Source organism: Saimiri boliviensis, chromosome 7 (genome assembly GCF_048565385.1).
Source record: "Saimiri boliviensis isolate mSaiBol1 chromosome 7, mSaiBol1.pri, whole genome shotgun sequence".
NCBI lineage: Eukaryota > Metazoa > Chordata > Mammalia > Primates > Cebidae > Saimiri > Saimiri boliviensis.
The window spans coordinates 40,017,045-40,041,708 of record NC_133455.1 but is presented as its reverse complement, the minus strand read 5'-3'; the positions used below and the strand labels follow the sequence as shown (position 1 = coordinate 40,041,708).

General features: G+C 33.3%; 1 protein-coding gene across 1 annotated transcript in view; it reads right to left on the bottom strand.

The window, feature by feature from the left end:
* EEA1 (early endosome antigen 1) overlaps positions 1-24,664 on the bottom strand; it is a 155,388-nt gene that overhangs the window by 58,002 nt on the left and 72,722 nt on the right. The window contains exons 6-11 of the mRNA XM_039472113.2: positions 24,500-24,539; positions 23,497-23,610; positions 22,758-22,879; positions 21,703-21,858; positions 12,701-12,817; positions 486-824 (exon numbers count right to left, since the gene is read on the bottom strand). Coding sequence (XP_039328047.2) covers positions 486-824; positions 12,701-12,817; positions 21,703-21,858; positions 22,758-22,879; positions 23,497-23,610; positions 24,500-24,539 — 888 coding nt within the window. The remainder of the gene's footprint in view (positions 1-485; positions 825-12,700; positions 12,818-21,702; positions 21,859-22,757; positions 22,880-23,496; positions 23,611-24,499; positions 24,540-24,664) is intronic.

The following is a 24,664-nucleotide window of genomic DNA, read 5'->3' as shown; positions in this document are numbered from 1 at the left end:
TCTATAAAATATCTAATTTTTATTTTTATTAATTTTCAAAAAAAGTTTTTCCTAAAACACATGGTGTTTAAAAATATCTAATTTTTATACCATTGGTTTTATAGTAATGATGCTTTTAAAATTTAGTAACAAAAAAGAAAAAAAATTAAATGAAAGAATGCTCAACAATTCAATTTAATTATAATAGTTAAAACCTAGTGAGTACCTACCATGTCCCAGGTACCATCCTAAGCAATTTATAATATCAATTCATAAACACTTCCCCACAAAGCTAGCTGTAAGATGGATACTATAATTTTTTCTTAAGGGAAATTGAAATCAAAAGAAATGAGATGTGACAATACTACAGGATATAAAAGTTAAGAGTTAATCTTTTGAAATGACAGTATTTTTTCAACATGAACTATATTATGATCAAACAACCATCAAGTACACAAAGAAAAACCAGAGGGAGAATTACAATAAATAAGATTAACAGCTCTTACTTGATTAATTTCACTTTGGAGTTGTAACCCATGCTGCTCCTTTTCTTCTCTCTGTTGTTGCAGCTGCTTAAACTCTGCCTTTAGATGCTGGTGCTTACTCTCTACCTCAGACAATTCTTCTTTAAGCTTTTGAGTAGCTTCACCTTTTTCACTTAGTTCTGCCTGTATTCTCTGCAGTGAGGTCTCAGATGCAGACAATCTTGACTGAAGCTGCTGACAATCTAGGTCTTTTTGATGAAGGGTTGCCTGAATATTCTTTTTACTCACAGATTCTTCATTATGTTTCTCCTCTAACTTAGTATAGTCTTGTTCTTTTTTCAGCAACTTTCCCGTCAAGGTCTAAAATATCAATTTAACAATTTATTTCCTTTTCTAACATTTTTAGTTACCCCAATTATTTGAACAATCATTGGAGCAGTACTATCTCCTACTAAACATTTTAGTCAACATTAAAATATAAAACAGTGACAATATTCTAGTCAAGAATTAAATCATTACATACTAACTTGTGATTTCAGTATTGGTCCACTTGACTAAATTCTACGAATAATACAACTTAAGAATTGCCAAGCAAATGTTGACATAAAATAAAAACAATACAATCTCCTGGATTTTTTAGGGTATGTGACATATTTATATTCTTCCATTTGAATTAAAAATTGAAACTACCTTTCTACCAACAAATTATTTTGAATAACAATATTATGCAAACTCTTATTTTTCACTGTGCAATTTCATAGTTGGTAAGAGCTTTAGCAAAACAGTATCATCCACTGTTCTAATGCACCTTACCCTATTGATTGTATCTTTTTATTCTCTTCTTGTTAAAGACCAAGTTTTAGAGTAACAAGCTGAGACTAATTCAAATTTTTTCTAGGGGTATAAAAAAATGATCTAGAGCTATTACTCACCTGCCTTAAATTTTGCATTTTATTCAATGCTATCAAGTATAAAACATAAGAATAACGCTTCCAGTCAAAGACCGGGATCAACCCACCTAATAAATGTCAAAGCCTGATCTCAGTGGAGTTGTAAAAATTAACACTGAACATTTGAAGTCAACATATTTAAACATAAATTATGGATCAGAATTTGAACTAAATTCTGTAAGACATTCAGCCAGGCTAAGAAACTACTATAAGTATCTGGTGAGTCAATTAGTAGACCTTTAATGTACGAACTTATATGCAGTGTGCTGGAAGGGGATGACACCGAAATAGGAGAAAACAATCAAAGCCTTCATACCTTCAAAAGAATATACTTTAAATTAAATACACACATCAAAACAAACAAACAACAACAATAAAAACCTTTCCAAGAAAGTCAAACGCAATGCACAAGTCAGAATGGATTAATAGAAAAGTGTGTCAAATTTCTTAGGGACGATTGAAAAAAAAAGAGCCAAGTCAAGTGGGACTAACTAGTAAGATCATCTAAATGCAATGAAGTTTGAATCTCGTTTTAAAAGTGATGGGAAAAATCAAGGAACACATATACATGATACATGCCATCTGCTTTATATAAATGTATAAGACACAAAGGACGGGACAAACAAGTTTAGGTGGGGCAACAGCAAACCCTATTATCTCATAGGGGATAACAGATTTAGGTACCAACACGAGAAACATGGCAATAAAGGTTCTTCAATATTTGTCTGAGAAAAAGTAAGCTAATGTTAATTATCAAATAGGAATATACTATGGAAAAGCAGTGCCCAGAAAGATGATAAAAGTATATATAAGAGAGGCCAGGTGCAGTGGTACTCTCAGTAGTTTGTGAGGCTGAGACAAGAAGATTACTTGAGGCCAGAAGTTTAAGACCAGCCTGGGCAACACAGCAAGACCCTAACTCTAAGAAAAGGAAAAAAAAAATTAGCCAGGCATGGCAGTGTGCAACTACAGACCAGCTACTCAAGAGGCTAAAGCAGGAGGCATGCTTGGGCCTACAAGTTCAAGGCTACAGTGAGCTAAGATCACGCCATTCCACTCCAGCCTGGGCAACAAAAGCAAGACTCTGTTGCAAAAAATAAAAGAGAGAGATAGATAAGAAAGAAAGAAAGAAAGATAGAAAGAAAGAAAGAAAGAGTACATATAAGAGAGACATAATAGACAGACTTAGAAGTAAGAAGAGCAACCATTAAGTTTGTTGCAAAATTAGCTAAACGATGTGTGCCTTGACTAAGCAACAAAAACAGAAAAAAAAGACATAGAGCCAAGAAAACTACAGAAAAAAATACTTCTGATTCAAAAAAATATATTTCTGATTCAACTGTATGTTAGAAAAATCATCTTTTTATAAACATTTCTAATTCCAAATCTTTCTTGATATAATTTTCCATTTGTTTTGTTTAGGAAAACAACATTTATTTTAGAATTTGTAAGCAAATTAAGTCTATTCAGTGATCTATAAATCATCTTTTTAAAAAAGAATTCTGGGAGAGAGATCCAAGATGACCATTTAGCAGCAGCTCACAATTGCAGCTCCCAGTGAAGGCACAGGGAGTGAGTGGACGCAAAACTTCCAGACGAATTTTTGTTGCCCACGGACCAGGAGATTCCCAGTGGAGGAGCCCCACGGGTCACCAGTGCAACTCTTTGACCGGTGCAGCTGTTTTGACGGCGTCTTGGCACGGTGGTTCTCAGTGCGGAGTATGCAGAACTGGGTGCCCTTTTAGTTGGCGTTTGGAGATCCGGGAAGGCAGAGTCACCCATTCAGCTGATTGAAAAGGGGACTGACACCAGGAGCCAAACCAGGAGATTCCCAGGCAGAAAAGCACCCCTGTTTCAGCTGGCGTGATTGCTGCACGGGAAATTGCATAGATCCCGGCGCCTTTTCAGCAGGTGACTGGGGCACCTGGGAGAGAATCAACCATTCAATTAGGAAAAGAAAAAAAGGGGGCTCTGAATCGGGGAGCCAGGTGATCGGGCTCGGCTGGTCCCACCCCCACAAAAAAAAACAGCAATTGGAAATGCTGACAGTTGAGAGTTTCACAGAAAGCACAGCTGAACCCAGGAAGGGCCAGCTCTGTGGGGGAGGGGCGTCTGCAGAAGGAAAACAAAGAAACAGAAGTGATATCATCACCAACAAGCTGGATGTCCACTCAGAGACCCAATCTGAAAGTCAGCAATTACAGAGATGACAGGTGACTAAATCCACAAAGATGGGAAGAAACCAGCACAAAAAGCAGAATGCCTCTCCTCCTTCAGGGGATCACAGCTCATCATCAGCAAGGGAACAAGGCCTGATGGCAAATGAGTGTGATGAATTGTCAGAATCAGGCTTCAGAAGGTGGATAATAAGAAACTTCTGTGAGCTAAAAGAACATGTTCTAACCCAATGCAAAGAAACTAAGAACTTTGAAAAAAGGTTTGATAAAATGCTAACGAGAATAGACAATTTAGAGAGGGATATAAGCGGAATAAGTGCAATGGAGCTGAAAAACACAATACGAGAACTTCGCGAAGTATACACAAGTTTTAACAGCCGAATTGACCAAGCAGAAGAAAGGATATCAGAGGTCAAAGACCAAATCAATGAAATAAAAGAAGAAGACAAGATTAGAGAAAAAAGGTAAAAAAGAATGAGAAAAGTCTCCAAGAAATATGGGACTATGTGAAAAGACCTAATCTACATTTGATAGGTGTACCTGAATGTGATGGAGAGAATGAATCCAAGTTGGAAAATATTCTTCAGGATATTATTCAGGAAAACTCCCAACCTAGCAAGGCAGGACAATATTCAACTCCAGGTAATACAGAGAACACCACAAAGATATTCCTCAAGAAGACCAACCTCAAGGCACATAATCGTCAGATTCACCAGGGTTGAATGAAGGAGAAAATGCTAAGGGTAGCCAGACAGAAAGGTCAGGTTACCCACAAAGGGAAGCCTATCAGACTCAAAGCAGATCTCTCAGCAGAAACCCTACAAGCCAGAAGAGAGTGGGGGCCAATATTCAACATCCTTAAAAAAAAGAACTTTCAACACGGAATTTCATATCCAGCCAAACTAAGCTTCATAAGTAAAGGAAAAATAAAATATTTTGTGAACAAGCAAGTACTCAGAGATTTCATCACCACCAGGCCTGCTTTACAAGAGCTTCTGAAAGAAGCACTACACATAGAAAGGAACAACCAGTATCAGCCATTCCAAAAATATACCAAAAGGTAAAGAGCATCAACATAATGAAGTATCTACATCAACTAATGGGCAAAATAGCCAGCTAGCATTAAATGGCAGTATTAAACTCACATATATTATTATTAATCCTAAATTTAAACCAACTAAATGCCCAAATCAAAAGACACAGACAGGCAAATTGGATAAAAAGACAAAACCCATCAGTATGCTGCATCCAGACCCATCTCACATGCAAGGATACACAAAGATTCAAAACAAAGGGATGGAGGAAGATTTACCAACCAAATGGAGAGCAAAAATAAATAAATAAATAAAAAGCAGGAGTTGCCATTCTCACCTCTGATAAAAGAGACTTTAAAGCAACAAAGATCAAAAGAGGCAAAGAAGGACATTACATAATGGTAAAAGGATCAATGCAACAAGAAGAGCTAACGATCCTAAATATATACGCACCCAATACAGGAGCACCCAGATACATAAGGCAAGTGCTTAATGACTTATAAAGAGACTTAGACTCCCACACAGTAACAGTGGGAGACTTTAACATCACACTGTCAATATTAGACAGATCAATGAGACAGAATATTAACAAGGATATCCAGGACTTGAACTCAGACCTGGAACAAGTAAACTTAATAAACATTTACAGAACTCTTCACCCCAAATCCACAAAACATACATTCTTCTCAGTATCACATCACACGTATTCTAAAAGTGACTGCATAATTGGAAGTAAAGCACTCCTCAGTAATTGCATAGCATTTCACAGGTTTAAATGAAATTGGTTGGCTGCTTGTTTGTTATTTTCCTCCCTTATTCCTTCCTGTCTCCATTGTTAAGTACAATTATTGGCATAAAAGAGGTTTTTAATACCCATTTTTAGACTGCATTCTGGCCTGGTCAATAAAGCAAGACTCTGTTCTCTCTCCCTCTTTTTCTTCTTTCTTTCTCTCTTTCATCTTTTTTTCTTTCTTTTTTTCTTTCTCCCCACCCCCCCAAAAAAAAGAGAGAGAGAGAATTCTGTTACTGAATTTCATAAATACAACCATGTTCACATACACTGAGAACTTGGGTGGCATATGCCTTTTAAAATATGCTACAAAAATTAAGGTTCATAATAAGTTAGTCTTCTTCCCCTGACTTACTTAGAAAGTAACAAAATAATCCCACCATTTCTATACACCCTTGAGATAGTTTCACTCTTTAAGAGGCAAAAAATATATGGCAACAACTAGGGACTGATTAAAATTGCCTTGTCCTAAGAAAAATAATGAAAATCTACCAGCATTATTACATAGATAAAAGAGAATTAAATTTTCTTTAAAAGTACTGAAACCACTTTCTTTTCAAAAGAACCTAATCCACTCACACTTTGTAATTTTCAAAAGGCTAACTATATTTTATTATTAAAACATTTCATTATTATAGTCTTCCCATGGAATCTGAAGCAAAATATTATAGTGAATACAAGGTTTTTGAAGAGTGACTTTTTAAAGTATAGTGAAATCCATTAAAAAATATTGAGCATTTTTACTTTTCCATATTAATCTTTAAAACAAAATACGAGATAGGAATTTTCCAGATGAGGAAGCTGAAGTTGACAGAGCCTGATATGACTGATCAAATGGCAGAGTCATAGATTATGATTCTAAATCCAATAAATTTTTCACAACACAATTGAGACATTCAATAAATTAATTCATGCACCCTAATACATCTCCTATTCAAATTTAAATTACAAAATGCATGTTAAGCCTATGTTATGACCTAATTATCATCTGGTTAAGTAAAATTCTTCCCTTCCAAATATCCAAACCCTTTTTCTTTCACCAATTGTTATCTCAACATATATTCTTACAGTGCCAATTTCCATAAATTAGGCTCTATTTTTCATTTGTTACTTGTTCAGGTAATAAAAAGGAATACAAAAAATGCCATATTGTAATGCTTTGTAGCTTACAAAGTTATTTCAGAGATCTCATCTCACTTGTTCCTCAGAATAGCTTGGCGAGAATGAACAAATTAAACTACTTTGTAACTCTCCAACATCTCTTATTTTATGAGACACATATACTCTTATATTGTTCTATATCTTTTGTACACCTAGGTCTCAAAATGAAATGTCTTCACCCCTCTGCCATGTGAAATGCTCCTTAAGTATCCTTAAAGATTCAGCTAAAAAGTTATGTTTTATACAAAAGCCTTTTCTAATTTACTAGGCAATAGATTAGGAAATTTGGTCTTGACCCAATCCTGTATCACAACACTTAACAATTCAAAATAACAACCAACATTCACTAAGGTGCCTACTAAAAGTCAAATAAGCACTTTATCTTCTATTAATTTATGTAATATTCCTATTAATCCTAAGAGGTAAGTGGGTATAATAACATTTCTTGGCAGTAGAGTAAACAGACTTTCAGAGGCTAGTGAGTGACAAAGATTTAAGAATGCCTATGATTATTGTACTATACTGTTCTTATCAATATACTATTTTGCAATATAGAGATAATACACAGCAATATAATAACTACTAGCCACATCTGGCTCCCACTTTGGCATGTGAGCACCTTAGAACTGAAACTGGTGGAAAAGGAGAACAATGGAGGACAGAAAAGGGGTGAAAGGTGAGACCCAAAAAATAAGTCAGTCTCTTACAATGACCTATATTAAATTATAGTAGTGATTGTAGATAAGCAATATAATTTTGTTCAGAATTTATAAAGAAACAATCAATTGAGCTGTTTAAATGTCAGAAGTTATTTTTATTAAAAATGAAGAAGAAAGTCTTTTCAATTTTCCCATTGTGTTTTTAAGTTTTCAAGTTTAGTAATTATAAAACACTGGTTTAAACTTGAAAACCTTGACATTAACACAATAGCAATTTTCTTTTCCATCCATTATATATTACAATGTTATCTATCCATGTTGATACTACCTGTGACCCACAAAAGCTGCCCAGGACATTTCATGTACTAGCCTTCAAACGACCAAGTAGAGAGATAACAAATTCAATGCACATGAAAATCACCACTGTCAACAATTACAATTTATCAAAGACATGGGATGAGGAGGGGTGAGGGAGGCAGATAGTGAGATAATAAGAAAAGGCAGATGCAACTCTTGGCTTGCACTGACTGGTGACCAAATCCTAAACAGAAAAACCCTTTAGGAAAAATAAAACAAAACAAAACTGTAAAGTGTTATATTTATGTAAGGCATTATTAAGATTAGTAGAAGGTCTTATTATTCCCTAATTAATAATGTTCCAATTCTAACACTCTGAAATCATCTTGATTCTATGCATTATCTATAAAACGGCCATAGTACTTCTTTCAATGTGTGAAAATACATATAGGCACACACATAAACACACACCCCCAAAGTGTATGCTAGATTATTTGACTGTACATTTCAGCTATCAGTGTCAAATCATGCCTTTTATTAGTAGCTTAATGTTTGAAAAATACACAATAAATTACACTGATCATCAACACCCACTGCATGTAAACTGCTCCTCTACATATCCTGGTCAGCTTCCAACAGACAAAAGGTAAGCTCTGGGTTCAAAGAAATTAAAAATCAAACAGAGGGACAAAGGCAAAACTAAATTATGTAGAAGTGTTCTTTGTGTAGTTTGACAGAAGATAAAAGGGGAGCAAGGGCCTAGAGGTTTACTAGGGGAAAGCACAGCCAAAAAAGATTACATTTTAAACATCAGTTAACACCAAGGGTTGATGGGAAATGAGCAATAGTAAACTGGTATAATTACTTTGGAAAATAGCTGGTCATCTAGTAAATCTGAGCATTGGTCTGCTCTACAGCACAGAAATTTTACTTGGAGTATCTAACACAGAGAAATTCTTGTACAAATGCATAAGATTTGTATATGAATGTTCATAGCTATACTATTTGTAGTAGCAAGAAAAATAAAAAATAGGAAGTATACGTGGACCACTTCTGCTCCACTATAATATAGTTGTCATGAAAAGTACTCATGTGATTGAGTTATGCTGAAGTAGCCACATTTTTTTAAATGAAATATTACTTTTGCCAGAAAGACAACAAACTATTATTATTCAAACTTAAGTAGGAAGGGAATCTGTCACTTTAAAAAATAGAATTGATCCAAGCAGTAAAAAAAAAAAAAAAATAGAATTGATAGTATTTGTGGCCAGTGATAAAATTCGAGCTTTCAAATGAAGCTTAGAATTTTGGAAAACACGTATCCACCACCATGAGCTGGACAGGTTCCTCATATTTAAAGCCTACTCTGAGATTGGTGGTGATGTTGACAAATGTGAGTGTTTTTCTATTGTACAACAAATGTGTCAACATTTGGAAGATCTGAGTAACTCAGTGAACCAATATTTTCCACATGACTAATGCATGATCTTACAAAATCATGCACAGGAAAAGATCCACTCAAAAGGCAAGACAGACCAAATTTTAATGTTACAGGGTACAAAAAGTCCACTGATAACAGCTTCAGATTCTACATTGTAACTAATTTTTAAGACACTATCATCAAATTTGAGCACAGTATCAAATAAGGAAAGCCACAATTGTCTGAGAACGCTATTAAAATATTCTTTCCTTTTCCAACTTCATACCTCTGTGAGACTAGGCTTTCTTCATATACTTCAACCATACTACAATAGATTTAATATAAACGCAGATATGAGAATCTATCTGTCCTATATTAAGCTAGACATTAAAGAGGTTTCCAAAAATGTAAAGCATCACTATTCTTGCTGAATTTTTTTGTTTTCGAAAATAGTCATTTGTCATAAGAAATGTTACTTATGTTAACATTTAATGAGTTAATGTTTTTAAATAAATTAATATTTTTAAATTCCTTTTAAATTTCTATATGGCAAATATCCATAGATATAACCTCAGACATGGCTCTTTGGAGTCCTTAATTATTTTGAGAATGCAGAAAAAGCTGGCCAAGGGCAGCAAATTACCCTGAAATTTCACAGCAGCAGCCTAAAACAGTATATATTATCTCACATAGTTTTTCAGGGTCAGTAATCTAGAAGTGGCTTAACTGGGTGATTTCATCTCAGGGTTTCTCATGAGGTTATAATAAGCTGCTGGCCAGAGCTACAGTTCTGAAAACTTGACAAGCATTGGAGCGTCTACTTCCAAGCTCATATACATGACTGTTGACAGAAGGCTTAATATTTATAGATAATTATATTTCTTTCTTTTTCCCCTTATGCTCTATTTTTTTCCTTCTTGACTTTCCGTATATTTCACCAAAATACAACTGAACCAATATATACACATCTTTGAATAAAAGGTTTTTAAAAAGTAAAGACAAAGGGAAAAAGTATTACTATTAATACTGAACTAATATACACACATCTTTGAATAAAAGGTTTTAAAAAAGTAAGGACAAGGGGAAAAAGTATTACTATTAGTACTGAACTAATATACACACCTTTGAATAAAAGGTTTTAAAAAAGTAAAGACAAAGGGAAAAAGCATTACTATTAGCACCTCCTGTACCCCCAAACTAAATACTATTTGCTGCTTTTTTTTTTTTTTTTTTTTGAGATGAAGTCTCACTCTGTGGCCCAGGCAGGAGTGCAGTGGCGCAATCTCAGCTCACTGCAATCTCTGCCTCCTAGGTTCAAGTGATTCTCATGCCTCAGCCTCCCAAGTAGCTGGGATTTCAGGCATGTGCCACCATTCCCAGCTAATTTTTGTATTTTTAGTAGAGATGGGGCTTCACCATGTTGGCCAGGTTGGTCTCAAACTCCTGACCTCAGATGATTTGCCTGCCTTGGCCTCCCAAAGTACTGGAATTATAGGCGTGAGCCACTGTGCCTGGCCAATGTTATTCATTTATAAAGAAACAAGGCAGAAAATATTAACATTTAAAAACACAAAACAAACTGAAGGCTTATCTTCCTGATTTTAAAACTTATTACAAAGCTATAGTAATCACAACAGTGTGGTACTAGCATAAAGATGGACACAGAAACCAATGGAATAGAAAAGAGAGCCAGAAATAAACCTTTACATATATTTTTGCTATGGTCTGAATGTCTGCATCCCCCCCAAAATTCACATACTGAAACCCTAACCCTCAAGGAGCTGGTATTAGGAGGTGGGGCATTTCAGAGGTAATCAGGTCCTTAGGGTTGAGTTCTTATGAATGGAATTACAAAAGAGATACCAGTGAGGTCTCTTGTCCTTTCCACCAGGTGGGACACAGTGAAAAGGCACCATCTATGAACCAGAAAGCAAGGTTTCACCAGACACCAAAACTGCTAGTGCCTTGATTTTAAACATCCCAGCCTCCAGAACAGTGAAAAATAAATTTCTATTGTTTATAAGCTACCTAGTTTATAGTATCTTATAGGAGCCCAAACAGACTAAGACAATGGTCAAGTAATTTTTGACAAGGCTTCCAAGATTATTCAATGGGGAAAGGACAGTCTTTTTAACAAATCTTGCTGGGAAAAACAGCTATCCATGTACAAAAGAATAAAATTAGATGCTTACCTTATACTATATACAAAAATTAAATCAAAATGGATCAAAAACCTAAACATAAGACCTAAAAATTAGAAAACTCTTAGAAAAAACAAACAAAAGAAAAGCTTCATGACACTAGATTTAGCAATGATTTCTTGGATATGACACCAAATAAACCTTAGCAAAAATTAAAGTAGATAAATTAGACTACATCAAATTTAATATTTCTACAGAATGGGATAAAATATTTGCAAATCACATATCTGATAAGGGGTTCATATCTAGAATATATAAAGAACTCCTACAACTACATAACAAAAACCCAGTTTTGTTGCATATGACCAAGCACATTAAAAGATGTTCAACAACCTAGTCATTAGGGGCATGCAAATGAAAGCCACAATGAGATACCATCTTATACCCATTAAGATGGCTACTCTCAAAAATAAAAAAGAAAATAAGTGTTGGTGAGAATGCAGAGAAACTGGAACCCTGGTACAGTTGGTGGGAATACGAAAGGGTTAAGGCTACTATGAAAATCAGTATGGCAGTTACTCAACATTTTAAAATGGAATTATCCTATGATCCACCAATTCCACTTACAGGTAAAGAATTGAAAGCAAGGTCTCAAAGAGATATTTGTACAGCCATGTTGAAAGTAGCAACATTCACAACAGCCAAAAGACAGAAGCAATCCAAGTGTCTATCGACAGATGAATGAATAATAACATACATACATACAATAAAATGTTATTCAGCCTTAAAAAACAAATTCTGACAGAAGCTATAACATGAATGAACCTTGAAGACACTATGTTAAGTGAAATAAGTCAGTCACAAAAAGACAAATATTGCTGGATACAGTAAACCAAGGTTGAAAAAATTAAAAAAATTTTTAAAAAAATTTTAAAGACAAATACTATATGATTCCACTTATATGAGGCACCTAGGGTAGTCAAATTTTAGAGATAGAAAGTAGAATGGAAGCTTCCGGGAGCTAGAGAGAAGGAGGAATATAAAGTTAATAGTTACAGAATTTCAATTTTGCAACTTTATTTCCCATTATTGTGCAAACCAATCTTCAGGACTTAAAAAAAAAGTTCTGGGCCGGGCGCGGTGGCTCAAGCCTGTAATCCCAGCACTTTGGCAGGCCGAGGCGAGTGGATCACAAGGTCGAGAGATCGAGACCAACCTGGTCAACATGGTGAAACCCCGTCTCTACTGAAAATACAAAAAATTAGCTGGGCATGGTGGCGCGTGCCTGTAATCCCAGCTACTCAGGAGGCTGAGGCAGGAGAATTGCCTGAACCCAGGAGGCGGAGGTTGCGGTGAGCCAAGATCGCGCCATTGCACTCCAGCCTGGATAACAAGAGTGAAACTCCGTCTCAAAAAAAAAAAAAAAAAGTTCTGGAGATTGGTTTGCACAATAACGTGAACATACTGACACTAAAAAAACAAAACAAAACAAAAAGAAACAGAATAAGTCACATTGTACTATGCCAATATATTTTCTAATTATGTAAAATTAAAATTTTAAATAAATAAAATCAGTTTACTAATATACATAGCTTTAAAATTCTCACCTGATTTTTTTGTGTTAATTCATTAACTGAACTTTTAAGTTTTTGTAGCTCTTGTACATATACAGCAACTTCCTGGGGGCCTTTGGCAAGTTCACTCCTTAGCTGGCTTATTGTGGCCTAACAAAAAAAATAAATAAATAAATAGAGCAAACTAAACTTTTTAAAAAACAAAGAAATGAAAGTATACAAAGGTTTTAAGAAAACAAATTTTTTGTTGTTGGAATTGTCAACTTTGTTCTTTATCCTACCACCCATAGTGCCACATTATGCTTTTTTTGGCTTACAACTAATTTTTGGAATTATCCAAGATGTACAACCTCATTTATTTAGCAATACATAAAATGAAAAGTTGGCATCCTACTTTAAGTTTCTGAAGTATCAAACTGCGAACCTAAATTTACTGTTTCTTAAACTCTATACTTCAATCTTCGTCAATTTAAACATAATATGCAAGTTATGTCTACATTTTCTCCCAACTTCTACAGCATAAAATTATCCTTTTACTTTAAGACATGTATATGCAAACATGCAACATGGAGAATGATACTGGTGAATCATCTTTCTAAACTGTAATGAAAATGTCTTTTTCCAAAGAAGTTACCAAGCTGAAGTTATACACAATTACATTAAGCTAGATCACTCTATGGTCAGGTATAATCATCACGCATGAACTTGCTTTAGCGCATTTTAATTTTTTTTTTTTTTTTTTTTTTAGACAGGGTCTTGCTCTTTCACCCAGGCTTGAGTGAAGTGGTACGATCGCTTCCCTGCTTCAAGCAATCCTCCCACATCAGCCTCTTGAGTATCTGGGACTACAGGCGTGTGCCACCACACCCAACTAACTTTTTTATTTTCTTTTGAGAGAGGGTATCGCTATGTTGCTTAGGCTTATCCCCAACTCCTGGGCTCAAGCGACTCTCCCACTAGGCCTACAAAAGCACTGGGATTACAGGCATGAGCCACTGAGCCCAGCCCATTTTAACATTTAAAAAAACTCGAAAATCAATTTTTATTATTAAAGCAAGTTTGATCATTTAAAAATAGTACAACAGAAAGAGAGGTAAGCAAATATCTTGGAAATATAAATTTCTTATACATAAAAGCTGAACCATTAGAGAGACTTTTTTTTTTTTTTTTTAGGTATGGTCTGCTGCAAATGACATGGACAAAATAACTTTCTATTATATTAATATTTCTAGTATTGCTTATTGGCTTTACTTTCCACTTTATTTCTAAAGTTACAATCATTTCCATTACTGAATGATTTCTTAATTTCTTCATTTTTCTTTATTACTGAATTAACTTTCTAATATGGATAAGATATGTTTTAAATTTTTTCTTAGTAAATACTTATAAATACTTATTCATATCGTACATTACAAATGAGTGCTTTTGTCTTCAAGGGAGAAATCTCAGAAGACACTAACTTATTGTGGCAACAATAATATTATTCAAGAGATCTTTGGCTACTCTTCTTTTGGAAACCGTTACAGAGTGTGTGGAACTTATTTTTTTTTTATTTTTTATTTTTTTGAGGCGGAGTTTCGCTCTTGTTACCCAGGCTGGAGTGCAATGGCGCGATCTCGGCTCACCGCAACCTCTGCCTCCTGGGTTCAGGCAATTCTCCTGCCTCAGCCTCCTGAGTAGCTGGGATTACAGGCACGCGCCACCACGCCCAGCTAATTTTTTTTTTTTGTATTTTTAGTAGAGACGGGGTTTCACTATGTTGACCAGGATGGTCTCGATCTCTTGACCTCGTGATCCACCCGCCTTGGCCTCCCAAAATGCTGGGATTACAGGCTTGAGCCACACCGCACCCGGCTAGAACTTATTTTTTTAAGGAATTCTCAGTGGTGGTGTATCTTCATCCATTTTATGGTGGTTTTTATTTTAATTTTTGGAAACCATCAAGTTTATAAGCAAGGTAAGTGAACTGAAAGATCAAATACTTGGGCTTATCTTATTTTAATAATTATTTTATTTAATGGTCATTTTATTTTAATAACTTGGGCCTATAATAATCAGAAGGTAAGTGATTGAATTGAATGATCAAATTCTTAGGCTTATTTTAATAACCATAAAATAATAAAACTAGTTTTTTAGTGTCTTCCAAATGGGCTAAATGTCAATTAAAATAAGTTTCAAAAATGCTTTTAGGAATGGAGTATGTCTGAGATACATACCTTTCTGGGAAAACATTCATTTAAATGTACAAATTCTGATGCAATGAAAGCAAACTGTAACATTACCATACTGTTACACCTTATACAGAGTGATTCAGTAACATATGTAACAGCTGATATATTAATATACATATATAATTATATGTATGTACATAATAATATATACATACATAATTCAAAGACGAAAATGTTGAATTATGCATGCATTTTCAATTACACTGAAGTTAAAGGCCTACCCTAAAACCATCTGTTTTAAACTCAACATGTAACCTTGAAATGGATTTAGCTATTGGGAGTTTATTTCAAATTATCATTCCTAGTAATTTTGAACCTCAAAATTTTTTCGTTAGCAGGGTTACAGATGTTAAAATAAACATCAGCAACAAATTGACTATTTTAACTTACTACGTTTTAATCATATGGCAAAAATGCCAATTTATCACGAAAAATATCATATTTAAATCTCTGGTTGTAAATATCAAAAAATTTGCACAGATTTCTGGCACATAATATGCAGTAATAATAACAGTATATATAAAATGTAAATCATGTGTATATTTCATTAAAATACCATGATTTCATAATGAAGTTTATAAAATGTAGTAAGCCAAGTGTAAGGTCTATCTTGCTGATAAATTCCAACATGTAGAAATAAGAATTTCTAGTAAGAATAACAGTAAAACTTTCCTTATGAAATAATGAAAATGTAAAGCAAATATGCTTCAAAAATATTGTATCTTTTTTATAGCTTTTAGATATGTTCTTATAAATGATTGTATAAGGTTAACAACTACAAACTGGACACTAAGTGTATTATTTTCATTTTGTACACCAAATTTGTATATTGTGAACACTAAAATTTTTATATAGATAAATTCCAGCCCTTAAAACTTTAAAATTTACTCAAGGGGACAATAAAGAAAGATGTGGGAAGACTTATACATCCAGAGGTAGACTTTAGTTATGAAGAAAAGGAGTGAGGAGAGTGAATTCCAGAAAGGTTTCCCCTTTTCAATTGCATATTACGAAACATTGATCTTTTACAATAATCACATATTATGTTCATATTTGGGGAAAAAATAAAGATTAAAGAAAGATAACTACAAAAAAAAAAATGTAAATACATCCTCTCTTCAGATATCACTATGGGTGAAGTTCAAAGATCTCTGTTCACGTTGACATTCTTCTCTAACAGGCGAAGCTTATATGTGCTTTGGACTTCAACCTCCTCCTGGGAATCCTAGCTCCCATTGCTTCACTCTGATTCTTGCTTACTTCATTCTTCTCACACATATCCTCCCTGAGATCTTTCCAGACCATTCTAAAACTGTCCTATAGTATTCCCACTTCCACTATGGCTCATACATGCTTTATTTTTCTTCCTCACAGCCCTTATTATTACCTGGTTTTGATTATGATTCAGTATACTTCTAGTCTATTGTTTGATTTCCACAAAAGATTAAGCCTTATGGAAGGAAGCAAGCATTCTGTCTTTTCAGTATTTTAATCCCCACACCTAAAGCAGTCCCTAATACTTGGTAGACACAAAAAAAATTCACTAAAGGAATTAGTAACTATACCTCCAAGGAGTTAATAGATACTTATTTCCAAGGAACAGTATATTAGATCCTATAAAACAGTTTGCATTTCCTTGATTTTTCTGAAATGTCGCTGAATTCAATACTGAATTTTTACTAAAAAAGTTTACATTACAAAATAAGGAATGATATTGCATGCAAACATCCTGCTGGTGCATTAGAATTAGAATTAGAATTATTGTTTTAATATGCTACAACTATTAGTAAATAATCATTTTTAAATGGTTGAAACTATGCTTGATTAACAAAACAAAAATGGGCATGTCTTTGAAGTTCTAAAATTGCCTTAAAACACAAAACTGTCATGTAACAATTGAAGGTGATACATTAAGGGTATTATTAATATCAAAAAGTCTCCCAAAATCACATTACCTCAAGTTTAAGCATCTCCATTAGAAAGCAGAAAAAATAATAACAAAATGGTGGATGAAAGGTGGCAGACAAGACTGACAGAAGCACACTTTGAGCACATAATAAAGATGACCAACATGACTACAAGTCCAGCCTCTTAGATAGCATACTTTAAAAGATACTTAAATACTTTAATAGCTATGCATGGGGGTAATCATACTTATTCCATATATACATAAACATTTTAGCTCTTAAAACTGGGATTCAAATAAATTTATTTGGAAAAAAATAAAAATTCTTTAAAAATCATTTCCATTAACTGCTATACCAAATATAAGTTGATTACAGCTTAGATATTTCCAATAATGTAGATTTTTTATAAATAATACTTTTTAACCTTTAAATCCCCAATTTCCAAACTATAAAACAGCCAATTATTTATAGAGAACTTTCAAATGCTTTAGAATGAGATATTTTCCATATGCCCTCAAAAATACCCAGGCAAAAAGAAGTCAATGAATTCATAAGGTATACATTCAATGAAAGTAATAAAACAAGGACATACACGGTTAATGATGTACACCAGATTATATATCTTCAGCCCCAACTAGATATACTAGTCAAATAACAATTTATTTCAAATCAATATTAAAATACATATTCCTAAAACTGCCATTAATTTGATTTGAAATAAATGCTTATTTGACATTTAAAAATAATTTTTTTCTTTTTTTGAGACAGAATCTCACTCTATTGCCCAGGTTCAAAGTACAATGATGCGATCTTAGCTCACTGCAACCTCTGCCTCCTGGGTTCAAAGGATTCTCCTGCCTCAGGCTCCCAGGTAGCTGGGATTACAGACATGCACCACCACCCACCTAGGTAATTTCTGTAATTTTAGTAGAGGTGGAATTTCACTATGTTGGTCAGGTTAATCTTGTACTCCTGACCTCAGGTGATCCACCCACCTCGGCCTCCCAAGTGCTGGGATTACAGGCATGAGCCACCACACCTGGCCCTTAATAATAAATTTTTAGCTTCTTTAATTCCTTTATATGTCTTTTGTTTCTGATGCCAATGTTTAGGTTTAGTAAAAGGAGCAACATCTATAATAAAGTGCTATAATTCACTAACATACTTGAGAATAAATAGAACTGAATTTTAATAAATAGAACATGTCATATATTCAGATTAAGGAGAAGCTAAAAAACAAATGCAGTTATAAACAAATAAATGAGATGAAATAATTAGACAGTAATTTTTTTATATGGAAATGGTATGACACAACTCAAAAGTATTTTAAGCTATTATGCAATACCAATATTACAATATGGCAAAATAAAAAAGTAACAATAAGTATTAAGATTAATAGCACAAATTTACTTATAAGGTGATCATCAGACCACCTAAATTAGGAGACAATATGATAAAAAGGGATTGACACAGGCTTTGGATAAGCCCTGAGTTCCAACCCTAGCTTTTATATTAGGTGTGACCTTAAACTGCTTAACCTCATTGCATCTCAGATTCCTCATATGTAAAATATACTTAATAAACTTACAGGGTTGTAAGAAACAAATGAGACTACATGTTTTAAGTGCCTAACATAGTATCTAAAACCTACTGGTGCTCAAAAAAATAAGTTTGCTTCTAGTAATAATATATTTCTGACTTTTAAGTTGCCATTTCCTAAGTTATTCAAAATATTTTAACATAGTCTAGGTCTCATTCATCACTACATATCTATTAATTAATTAAATAGGTAATAAGTATTATTGTTTTATTAAAAATATAATGAAATATTAAATCACCTATCCAGTTACTAGGCACAAATAAATTCCTTTCTAAATTGATTTCCAAATACTTGAAAGATAACATTTTTAAGAAAATTTGAATGAAGACATAACAGACTGATTTCTAAGCCATTTTCCTTCTTTCCTAGAAATATCGTTTCTAGAAAAATAAATAACTGTTTCCTACCATTAGCCCTGTTTGCAGGAGGATAATGGAGAGAGACACTAAATTCTTTAACCTCCCAATCTGTCATAATTCCAGTCATAGAACAAGTGTGGTGACTCATGCCTTTAATACCAACACTTTGGGAGACTAAGGCAGGAGGTTCTGCTTGAGGTCAGGAGTTCAAGACCAGCCAAAGCAACATAGTAAGACCTTGTCTCTACCAAAAATAATTTGTTAAATAAAGAAAACCAAACTCCAATCATAGGTTTTTCATCTTAAATGACTTCTTCTCCTTACATATAAAGGTATTTTAATCTACAATAATAAAAATATAAATTCATAAAACTCTAAATTCTTAAGAATTTATTAGAATAATTCTTAAATATTACTTTGAAATGAGCAATTCTTAAATTAGAGTAACTCTCAAATAAAATATTACTTAAAAATGTCTTCCCATTAGCAAGTTCATTATATTCTCAACTTTTTTTGTTTGTTCGTTTGAGAGAGAGTTTCCCTCTATCGCCCAGGCTGGAGTGCAGTGGGCACCCATGGCTCACTATTGCCTTAACCTTCTGGGCTCAAGCAATCCTCTCACCTCAGCTTCCGAAGTAGCTGGGACTACAGGTACATGCTACCATGGCTAGCTAAATTTTTGTAGAGATAGGGTTTCACCCTGTGGCCCAGCTTGGTCTCAAACTCCTGGACTCAAGCAATCTGCCTGCCTGAGCCTGCCAAATTACTGGGATTACAGGGGTAAGCCACCATGTTCAGCCTACATTTTTTAAAATGCCAGTAAATATATAAATTTATTTTCCTTGTTAATACTCTATTTGTTTAACAAGCATATGTATAACTCCAAAACGTACAGCTGGAGTAAGTCAGAGAGGACTCAACTTTAAAATACATACTCCTAAAACAGCCATTAATTTTGTTCTATTTTAGTCACCATAATACAAGTATCTTAAATTTTCAAATAGGATTTAAGATATTTTTAAATCAAAACAGAGTGTAATTTTTTTTTTTTTTTTGAGAAATACCAGTAGGCAGACATATCTAATCAAAAGCAGTTCTTACTGAAACAAAGAAATAAATGACTGGGTTCACCCAGGTTTAAATATTTCTATATTAACATCTGAATAGAACTTTTCCTCATGAGACTTCTTTGATTCAGCCTCTCCTTGATTCCACATTTGTACTTACAGATTAATCACTGCCTTTTGCTGATTAATAATACCAGTAGAACAAGAACTTTTAACTGACTTCAGTAAGTTCATGAACCACCTGAAATTGTTTGACAATTTTTGGAATTAAGTGTTATTTGGCTACAAAGTATCAATTTTGGACAGTGTGCATCTAAATATCATAAGTTAGAGAGTGAAGTGTTAAGCATCATAAGGTTTTACATGCCAACGTATGTTATATCCACGAACTTTCACCACCCCTTCACATGAGTATATAGAAGGAAGATTTTGAAAAATGAATAACATGGGTTATCTATAATACTTATACCCCAAAGCTTGATGACATGTTACTATTTATGAATAGAGTGGCTTTTATATCACCAGTTACAAAACTCAAGAGATTCAAATTACAATGTCACGGTAACAACATTTTAAACTGAAAAAATGAAAATCAGAGGTCTACTTCTCATAAGGGAGCTTAAAGATAACAAAGTGTTTCCTATAATAAAGTAAAAAGAACAAAGGCTAGCATTTTTAAGCAAATTTATTTGTTATATATCTTAGAGTTTGTTATATGCTGACATAATTATACAAGGGATTTACAAGCCAAAGTCATGTCATGTGAGAAATAGTAAAAGGAACTGAGAATGTTTATCCTGGAAGAGAAAATACTCAGTGTAAATATGAGCAGTCTTCAAACACCCACCGCAGGTGGAAAGAGGAACAATTTATTCTGTGTAATTTCTAAGGAGAGAACTAGAACCAGTGCATGTAAATTACAGGGAAACAAATGTCAACTCAACAGAATAGACTTAGGAAGAAATATGCACACCTATACCACACCCAGCAAGGACTGTGGATCACTTATCAGGGTTGCTGTAAAGGGAAGTACTGGATGGAACGTTAAACTAGCTCCTTTTAAGACTTCTTTCAAATTCATAATTCAAAGTCTATCCATTAGAAATAAGCTTATGGCTAGGCATGGTGGCTCACACCTGTAATCCCAACACTTTCGGAGGCCAAGGTGGGCAGATCACCTAAGGTCAGGAGTTCGAGACCAGCCTGGTCAGCATGGTGAAACCCTATCTCTAGTAAAATTACAAAAATTAACCAGGCTTGATGGTGGCACCTGTAATCCTGGCTACTTGGGAGGCTGAGGCAGAAGAATCGCTTGAACCTGGGAGGCAGAGGTTACAGTAAGGCAAGATCATGCCACTGCACTCCAGCCTGGGTGACAGAGCGAGACTTCATCTCAAAAAAAAAAAGAAAGAAGCTTATTATAAAATAAGCATTTCTTAAATATTTTTCTAAACAACAATGGTAATATAATTGTAGAAAATGATACCATTCTTCCTTTATTTCTACCAAACTAAGATAAACTCAATTACCATTTATCAACTAACCTTGAGTAAATTTAACCTTAAAAGTCATCTCTCAGCAACATGTATCATTTATTAAACAGAAAAATAATCTTTATGCATATATTCCTCTGAGTGTCTAGCTTTATAAAGCAAAATATACTGACTGTGAGACCACACTGACTATAAACAAGTATTATTCAGATCAAAAATGAAAGAATGACAAATATTATTTTGATAGGCCAAAAATGAAAGAACGACAAACATTCTTTTGATAGGCCACTCAGAAAAATCTCAAATCCTGGCTTCACTCAACAGTATACACTACACAAGCTAATATCAATCACATTTAAGTACAATGAACTTCATTACCTCTGAGCTAGCATATTGTGACTGTAATTTTTTGCATTCGTCTTTGAGTTTTTCAGACTCTCGCTCACGTTCCAAGGTCATGTTATCCATTAGCGTTTGAACTTGGACCAGTTCTTTCTTTAGCACTGCAACATCTTCTATACCAGGTCTCTGAAGCTGTGAAGCAACAAATTTTAATTAAAAATTAAAGTGAAAAACTAAAATAACATACATTTTTTAGAATCAATTTCACTACAAAGAAATCAAAAGGAAAACAATCTTCAATATCAATTTTTAGATTCCAAACAGCACTGGTATCTTCTCCCACAATAAGCTATCTCCTCTTCTCATCCTACCTCGTTTTTAACAGTATTACAACTCAAGGTGCAACCTAGTGAATTCACAATTATCTTTATTACTCTGTTTTCCTTTGCTTCACAAACTACAACTATTTGTCATAACAGTGACTTGAAAATGTTACATTCCTTCTTTTTCTATTCTAGGAAACTGGTAATAAAAATGAAGGAGCAGATGTAAGCAAAATTAGAGTTTGCTACACGTTGGATATAGTTAATTTACATATTTATTGAGAACTAAATAAAGGAAATAAAGTCAAGGACAGATCCAAGATTATTAAGACTTAGAAGAGGATTAGAGATGTATGGTTCCAATAACAGAAATACAGTAATAAAGGAAACTTTGATTTTATACTTGTTGAATTTGGAATTATAGCTAGAAATTCAACACAAAGTACCCTAAAAACAGATGGATTTATAAAACTAACATGCAAGAGAAGAAGACCACAATCAGAAATGCAGATGTGAAAATTACTAAAATGCCAGATGATATTTAGATAGAAACAACAAAAATGTTAAGGTAGTAAGTTATGTATCATAACATTCCATTTTTATTTTAAAAATCATATATAGAATATATATGCAGCTGGTAGAATATAGGGACTTGTTTATATCTTCCATTTTACTCAAATTATATTTTAAAAAATTTTCCTTCAGGGTATTTTATTTTTAATTCAGAAAAGTTTAAGAGTATATCTCAATAAATCATTCCTAAATTACCAGTTCCGTCTTCAGATCTTGAATTACAGTTGCCTCTTTGTTTAATTCTTCTGTCAGATGTGTCACTTTCTGTTCAGCAGCTTCTCGGAGACTCCTTTCTTCATCATACTTTGACTTTATATCTAATTAAAGATAGTTATATAAATATTAGTTTTATGACATTAAGGGAAAGACAGTTTTATAAGTTCTTGTATATTACTTTGCATATCTGTATGTCACTCTAATTCAAATTCTCATTCCTTAGACAACCATAAATATATACAGTAAATTTATACTTCCAATTACATAAAATAAACTTAAAATTGTTTGTCTACATAAATTCCACTCAACATTATGTAAATAATTAGTATTTTAATGTACACTTAATCACATACAATATTTTACCTAAAAGCACATGTTAAAAATATATATATGTGATAGTATAACCAAGTGTTATATTTATATTATTTAATTCACTTCTTTAAAATGTTCCTTTTTTAATCTTTAAACATATCACAAAAGAAAGTGTATCTTCTCTAAATTTCAAGAAGAACCTACAGAGAAATACCAGTCCTTTGAAGGAAGGCAGCTAGAGGACAAACAAAATAATTTACATAGCAACTCTGAAATCCATTACTTACCACTGTAGCTTATCGCAAATGCTTTAACACACTAAAATACTGTATTTATTGCTAGGGTATATAATGGCAAAAAGGAAATGAGATTGATTTACTGGCTTAAAAATTATAACTCAATTTACCTGCAATTTCAGTAGCCAGTTGGGCTGCTTTCTGTTCAAATAAGTCTTTCATTTGCTTAATATTAAAATTTTCTGTTTGGGCTTCTTCTAACTGCTGTTCCAAAGACTGTAGTTCTACAAAAAAAGTGTCATGGTTATTCAAATACCATGTTAATTACATACGCTACACTGTTATTACTTATATTCATTACAGTTGTAAAGATGATCAACCTAAGTTTATTATCCAATTACAAGTAGAGTATTTTGACATTTCAAGAATTAAGTATATCTGATTCATTTAAGGCACAAATCATAATTTACAAACATACAATGCAAATGAAATAATATTTAGAATCACTCAAATAATCTACAAATATTTGATTAAAAATTATTTTGATTTCATATTTCACAGTTATTTTCCTATATCTATCAACTGACCAAAAAGGAATATATTCTTTTTTTTTTTTAAAGGGATGGGATCTCACTATGTTCCTGAGGCTGGTCTCAAACTACTGGGTTCAAGCCATCCTCTCCTCTCAGTCTCCCAAAGTGCTGGGATTATAGGCATGAGTCATCAAGCCTGGCTCAAAAAGGAAAACATTCTGCCCTTCTTGACAAAATCAGTTACAAAGCAGGATGAATTAGAAAGTTAATCAAGATCTTGAAATTTTTAATTTCTTAAAGTATGCAGTCAACTCCTAATACTTTATCATAAAAAAACTATCTTACTCTTAATACAGACTTCATTTTCATTAAACAACCATATTAATGTAATATTCGAGAAGTTTATTTCTTACTTCAAAATATAATGAACTAAGAAAACTAAAATTTTAGTTAACTGATTAAATTATGACGTTCACATATAACTCTCTAAACCTCAAATATGACCATTATCTTCCCATTTTAAAGTCATAAAGCATAACCATGAAACAAAATTCATTTAGCAGACATCAAAGAAAAAGAAAGGAAAAAAAAATAAGAAGAGAAAGAAAATTGAAAAAATATCTGCTTTAAATAAAGTTACCTGCTGATGAATCAGTCACCAATCCATCAGGTTTAGCCTCCTCAATTAAAACAAAAGACATAAACAAATGATTAAAAGGAAACAATACAACTGTTAAAATTGCCAATGTTAAAAAATCTCTGAAAGTCACATTCTCTCAGGTAAGTAGTAAGATTTTGGTAAAAA